The 6,781-nt window shown below is 68.2% G+C and overlaps 1 protein-coding gene across 1 annotated transcript in view; it reads left to right on the forward strand.

Moving 5' to 3' along the window:
* LOC113202235 (uncharacterized) overlaps positions 1-6,781 on the forward strand; it is a 39,027-nt gene that overhangs the window by 22,686 nt on the left and 9,560 nt on the right. The window contains exons 2-4 of the mRNA XM_052268030.1: positions 1,421-1,923; positions 2,869-2,975; positions 3,049-6,776. Of these exons, the coding sequence (XP_052123990.1) occupies positions 1,592-1,923; positions 2,869-2,975; positions 3,049-6,776 (4,167 nt within the window). The 5' untranslated portion in view covers positions 1,421-1,591. The remainder of the gene's footprint in view (positions 1-1,420; positions 1,924-2,868; positions 2,976-3,048; positions 6,777-6,781) is intronic.

A 6,781-nucleotide genomic window follows, 5' to 3' on the forward strand; every position in this document is an offset into this window, starting at 1 on the left:
CGCCCCCGCTAGACTACCAGCTAATTATATCCCCTCGGCGGCATTATCTGTCTACACTGACTGGCTCTCGCGGCGAACTCAGCCGCGTGGAACTTTGTTCTCTCAAACTTCCCTGAATGTGGAGGAGCTCTCGAGCAAAAGGCGGCGGAGAGGGGAGCAGGGGACCGGCGGAAGGGGGGAAGGGGGGAGAGGAGTGGAGGCGGGGAGAGGGAGGAGGACTACTGGCTCTGGTCGGCGGGATGTTGTTCTCAGTTATGGTTTCCTAGTTACTTGTTGCAACGCCTAACCGTTTCCTTCTCCTCCTCCAGACTTAACTTTACGGCGGTGCGGTGGAGCACCCCCGGGAAGAAGAAGAGGATGAGGAGGAGGGGGGTGGATCCAACGCGGAGCAGTGGCAGCGGGTGGTGGAGCTGTCACTTTTCCTAGCAAATTAGCTTGCGACATTCGAGCCCCCCGGAGGCGGCCAACAAGGTTCGAAGGGGCCAAAAAAACTGCGCGGGAAAGAAGAAGGGAAGCTGGAGAGGAAAAACGAAGAGGAGTGAAAAGGCGACCGCTGTCCAGTGGGAGGGAGCCGAGCCACCGCGAGGGGGAGGGGATCGTGGGCGCGACCGGCGGGAAAAAGGAGATCCTCCGGAAGAGGAAGACCGCCGCGCGCTGTTTGAAACCAAGACGACAAACGAAAGAGAGAAGCACGGAGGACCGGAGCGGAACGCGAGGCGACGCGACGCGGTCCCACGTCTCGCCAAGTGGCACCGCGGCGACCACATTTCAAACTTAATTGGCAGTCATCCTCGCGCGGGGGAACTGGTCCCTGCCCCGGGTTTTGTGAATAGAAATGGGCGGCGAGCGTGGCCAGGGCAGAGCAGGGCCACACTGCTTGGATATGCACCAGTGCATCCCAGAAGTGATTTGTCGCCTGGAGAGCGAGAGAGTGAGAGAGAGACAGAGCCTCGGGAAGGGAGAGATGGCTCTCGCCCGGGCCTGATTACCATGCACCGTCTCTCTCGCACTCGCTTGCTAAACACACCCCAAAGACAGATCAGCCCGTAGAGGAGGACCCCCGCGCGCCCGCCCGGCCCGGGCCCGGCGGCAGCAGCTCCGCCCGGCCCAGATTGCCGTGTCATGAGAGAAAACTAATCGTCTCTTTGAGATCATAGCGGCCGGACCATTTCTCACGCCGACAACGGCAGCCGGCATTCCTCCCCGGGCCAATCAGCCCCAGCGTCATTTGTGTCATTACTTAGTGGGCCTGACGATGAGGTGGTCCCGGCCCGGCGCGCGCGGCGATAAGTCATCCGCGGGAGGCGGTGCCCGGGAGGACGGCGGGGTGCTCGGCCGCGGCCCGGTGACGCCCCCCAGCTGCCTCAGCCCCGCTTGTGACCGCCAGTCGACGTGATTGCTCCCTTGCCTTGTGTTCCAGATTCCTTCCTGCCCAGCGGACGCTCGCGCCGCACGCGCAGCACGCGCAGCACGCGCCGTCGCGGATCTGGGCGCGGCGGGGCCGGGCATGGCGGGGCCGGACCAGCGGCGCCAGCGGCCCGCCCTCGGGGCCCGTGACATGTGAGGCGACACGGCCGCAGTCGCCGTCGCCATGGTCAAGTGCGAGTCCGAGGTCGACCTGACGGGCAGCGCGCCCGGCGGGCTGGCCGGGCTCGGCCTGGACTCGTCCGGGTTCCGCCTCGACGCCGTGGAGGCCGCGCTCATCGCCGGCCCGGACCACGACCCCTTGGAGACGCTCACCTCCACGTCGGCCTCGTCCTACTCCATCTACAAGCAGCGCATCGACTCCATGTTCGACGAGACGCGCTCCCTCATCTCGGGCTACGGCTACACCACGGCCGCGCCCGCGTCCGCCTCCGCGACCACCGCCGGCAGCGGGCTGCCCCTGCCGCCAGCGCCGCCGCCGCCCCCGCTACCCACCAGGTACGAAAACGCCGTCCTCCGGTCCCTTCGACACCGGCCACGCCGGGCCAGCCTAGCTATTAGTTACAAGGTAGACGCACGTTAAAACCGTGTGAAGCTGAGCTAAATGTGCGTCTACCTTGGCCTGCGGCGCGCTAAACTTAATTTTTTTTTTTCGCTATTTTGGTTGGCATGCCTGTCGTCCTCACATCGCACGTCTCACGCCAGGCGCCTCACTTCACGCCGTCTTCCGGGCGGTCTCCCCTTGCGCTTCCTGACAGAGCTGAGCATTTAAAGTTAAAGTTTAATTTCAAGTTCAAGTTAAGCTCAGCAATTAAATTGCGTCCGACAAAACCCGTCGGCCGGCTGTCGTTTTCGTCGGACAGGGAGCACCTGTCACGGCGCTGCATGTAAAAGCCTCGTCACACGACAAAGAGATGCGCCGTCGAACGACTCGATCAGCTGTTTGCCTTTCTCTACCGGGGAGCGGCCGCGCCGACAGCGGCGCCCGGGGCCCTCTGGGTCAAGCGGGAGCGGCTTGGGAGCAGCCGGCGCCATACCATATGGGGCCCCCGCCCGCCCGCGTGCCAGACATCGCCGACGAGCGCAGCACCCTCTACACCTGATTAGCTCCGGCGATCCGCCGTCCACCCGTCCCGTCTCGTCTCGTCCGCGACGAGTGGCTGATTGATCGCCCGGGGGCCCCGCGGTGCGCGGCGCCCGCGGTCTAGCCGCGCACATGCTCACCCGGCAGGCAAGCCAGGCAGGCGGTGAAAACCCGTCAGCAACTCAGTCGCGATGAGGGACGGGCCTGCCGTCCGTATGTTTGATTTGTTTCCTCCCCCCTCCCCGCCGGGGCATGCACCGCGAGAACGTGATCGCAGTTTGGCCGTCCCCGCGGGGGACGTGACCATGACGCCGACGCCAGGGCGTGCCACGGCCACTTATTGCAAAACTTTGTTGCAGGCTGGAGGGCGCGTCGCGGGCCGAGCGGCGCTCCAGGAAGGACGCCAACGTGGTGCAGGCGCGCATCGAGAAAATGTTCGCCGAGATGTCGAGCGGCGGCCGCGGCGGTAAGCACAAGCCTGACGCGCACCTGAACGTCGCTCGCTCGCAGGTGCACATGACACTCGCCCTCTGTTGCAGGTGGTCCCGGTGGCGGCCAGCGCTTCTCGGTGGACTACCTCGGGTCGGTGCCGCTGGTGGACAAGGTGACGACGCTGCAGGGGCTCCAGGGACCGCTCAAGGACCTCTACTTCGGCTACCGGCGCGACCGGGCGCGGCGCGGCTCCCTGGCGTCCAGCGGAGACAAGACCGATTCCAGCGTCCAGCCCAGTGCACAGCCCACGCCGTGGCAGCCGGGATTCCTGGAGATCTCCGGCAGCGGACTGCGCGTGCACCACGGCGACGCACAGCAGAAGCCCCAGGGCCAGTCCACAGGACAATCCACAGGACAATCCACGGGGCAGCCCCAAGGGCAGTCTACGGGACAACTGGAGCAGCTCAACCCCTTCCCTAGGATCGCGGTCTGGGCTGCGGTACAGTTCGTATGCCGCCAGAAGGACACGGCCCCCGGCGGCACCAAGGCCATGGAGTGCGCATTCTTGCCCCTCATCGCCGACCCATCCCAGGGAGGCGTCGACCAAGACGCGCTGTTCCACGACCTGAGCGGCGCCGAGGAGCGCGTCATTCGGTCGATGCGCAGTATCCTCCGGCCGGCGGCCGACGCCGACCTGGACCGTGACGCCGACGGCCACGACGCACCCATGTTCGCCGTGGTGATGCGAGGTGCGGGCGCGTCCCGTCATCTCGAGTGCCACGGCTTCGTCTGTGCCTCCTCCGAGGACGCCATCGTCATGGCGGCCAACCTGTACCAGGCGCTCATGACCAGTATGCGGACCAGCGCGCCGCCGCCGGCAGAAGCGGGAGCGGCGGCGGGCACCGCGACGCCTGGGGCCGACCGCGGGGCCGCCAACACCGGCAGCGGAGAGCGTCTCCTGGCGGGGCGCGTCGCGCGCATGCACCACGAGAACGGCATCGGCCGCCTCAGCATCGCCGGCAGCGTGTGCGGCGACTCGGCCAACGGTCAAGCCACCGACTCGGCCAACTCGGCCGTCTCTGCGGCCGCGTCGCTGTCCCTGTCCGCGGAGAGCAGCTGCAGCAACACGGACCGGGCGCCGGAGGACGCCGCCACCCTGGCCGCCCAGCAGCAGGCCAAGCAGATAGCCAAGCAGGCCGCCATGAAGGTCAACCAGCAGAGGTCGTCGCCACCGCAACTGCCCAAGGTGCCTCCGCCCGTCCCCAAGCGACCGCCTCGCAAAAAGAAAACGTCGGGTTCGTCCACGGATGGCGAGGACCTCATCGTGCTGGAGGACACCGAGGTGCCAAGGAGCAACAAGACCAACGTGTCCTCGCTGCGCGGCAGCTACATGCCCAGGGCCGGGGGCGGTGGGGGTGGCGAGGGGGTGCCCGGAGGTGCGGGCGGCACGGGCCGCCAGGTCAGCAGCCACGCCGGCAGCAGGCGGTCCAGCCTCATTCCCTCGTCGGATGTGGGGAGTGGGGCGCCCACCTCCGGACCGGGAGGAGATATCCTCACCAAGGTGGCCATTCCCCGGAGCCACAGCTTCCTCAACGCCAACGGCCCGCTGACTCGCTACGGCCGGCGGCCGCCAAACCACGCGCGCAACGCCCCGGGGGGCGGCGCCGACCTGGCCGCAGCCCACGGCGGTAACGGTGGCGGCATCAACGGGCTGGGCAGAGCCGGGGGCGGCGGCGGCGGCAGTCCGCTAGGTTTCAACGAGCTCTTCACCGAGTTCCGCCAGCAGGAGGGGCTCGACAGCCTCGACGACATCCTGGGCGCCATCATCGACGCCGAGGGTATGTCCTTCAACGACCTCAAGCCCATTTACAAAGAGTTCCTCCTGAAATTGGCGCTCACGCTCACCAAAGACGAGCTGTACCACCGCAGCAAGAGCATCATGCGACGACAGAGGAAGAAGCAGCTGCTTGGGGCGGGGCTCGGGGGCGGTCGGGGGCGGCGGCGCGGCATCGCATACACGGCCGTGTACATCAAGAGGGCCGTCCGCCGGTCCATCAACAAGCTCCGGCCAAGTAAGCGCACAGGACTCGGAAAGCTGCTCTTCAGCGGGGGCAGCTCGCCCAGCGCGAGCGCAACCAAGGCGGGCGGCAAGTGCGCCGGCGCCGCCCCCAAGAAGAAGAGCAAGAAAAAGATCAAGCCGGTACCCGTGGCCGCCTCATCCATCTCGTCCTACCCGTCGTCCAACTTCAGGATGAGCCGGCGGCCCAGCATCAGCGTGAGCCAGGCCCTGGACGCGGCGTGCAACGTCAATGTCAACGTGAGCATCAACAACAACAACAACAACAACCGCGCCAGCAACAAGGCACGCCTGCCGCGGAGGCGCAGCAGCCGGCGCACCAGCAACCGCCACCACCATCAGCCCACGCTGCCGCCGCCCATGCCGCCGCCCCTCACCACCAGCACGTCCGAGGACAGCGACTTCTTCACCATGATCCGGTGCGACTCGTCGCGCGGCGGCGGCGGCGGCAGGACCCTCGGCACCCTGGGCACCCAGGGCACGCGGAGCGGCAAGGGCGGCGGCGGCGGCATGAACCGCTCCTCCAGCGGCTACGTGTCGTGCTCCGACTGCAGCTACGACAGCGAGTCGTGCACGTGCCTGTCGGCCGAGCGCTGCTACTGCTCCCTGTCCAAGTACCGGCCGCCCCCCGACGCGCTCCCAATGCAGGCCCTGCAGGCCCTGTCCCTGCAGCCGTGCGCGTGCGCCTGCGACACGGACTCGTGCCAGGGCAGCGACAAGTGCTACTGCACGCAGCGGCCGCTGCACGGCCCGGGCCCGGGCCCGGGCCCGGGCGCTTGCACGAGGCGCAGCGGGCGGGGCCAGGCGCCGGCCAAGGGTCAGCCGCACCACGCGCGCTGCGCGCAGCGCCAGCGGCAGCGCCGCGGCTCCAGCACCCCCGCCGTGCCCATCCCCGCCGCCTGCGCCGTGCCGCCGCCGGCCAACATCTTCGAGCAGCTCCGGCAGCAGGGCTTCGCCGCGTCCGACTCGAGCCTGTCGCGCGCCGAGTCCCCCATGACGGCGTGGCGCAAGAACGAGAGCCGCGTGAGCGGGCGCGGCCAGCGCAGCGGCGGCGGCGCGGGGGCGGGCGAGCGGCGCAAGCAGCGCGCCGCCTCCTCCGCGGGCAGCATGCGGTCCTCGCGCAGCCTCGAGTTCCTGCAGGGCCCGCTGCTGGGCCACCTGCAGGCCGGTGCGCAGAGCCACCTGCTGCCTCAGCACCAGTACCCCGTCGCCGGCAAGAACGGCAAGCCGCCCAAGTCGTCCGGTAAACCGCCCAAGTCGTCCAGCAAGCAGCCCTCGCCCAGTAAGATCATCCTCGACGGGTTCGGGTCGGCGCGCAGCCGCTGCCCCAGCCGCATGGACATGTACCGCTCCAGCACCCGCTCGTGCTCCTACATCGCGGCCCCCGTGCTGGAGCCTCCGCCAGTGGGCCTCGGCCTCGGCAGGCAGACGCGGTCCCGGATGGGCAGCGTGCACGGCCACCACTCCAGCAGGCCTGGCTCTCGCGCAGGCAGCAGGCCGACCAGCCGGGCCGAGAGCCGGGCGGACAGCTGGGTGTGCGAGGACGAAGACGCGGACGAGCCCGTCGACGACGACGACGAGGCCCTCGGCATGGAGGAGGACGTGCATCTCCTCCTCGGGGACGTGTCCTCGACGCGAAGGTCACGTCAGACGCGCCAGTCTCGACAGGCCCGAGAGAGGAAGGTGCTGGTCGTGTCCGCACGCGACCCCGAGGGCCGCGTCATCTACATGGGCGCGTCGGCCTCGGCGTCGGCCTCCGCCTC

Source organism: Frankliniella occidentalis, unplaced genomic scaffold, assembly GCF_000697945.3.
Source record: "Frankliniella occidentalis isolate FOCC.00 unplaced genomic scaffold, Focc_3.1 Scaffold63, whole genome shotgun sequence".
Classification (NCBI taxonomy): Eukaryota; Metazoa; Arthropoda; class Insecta; order Thysanoptera; family Thripidae; genus Frankliniella; species Frankliniella occidentalis.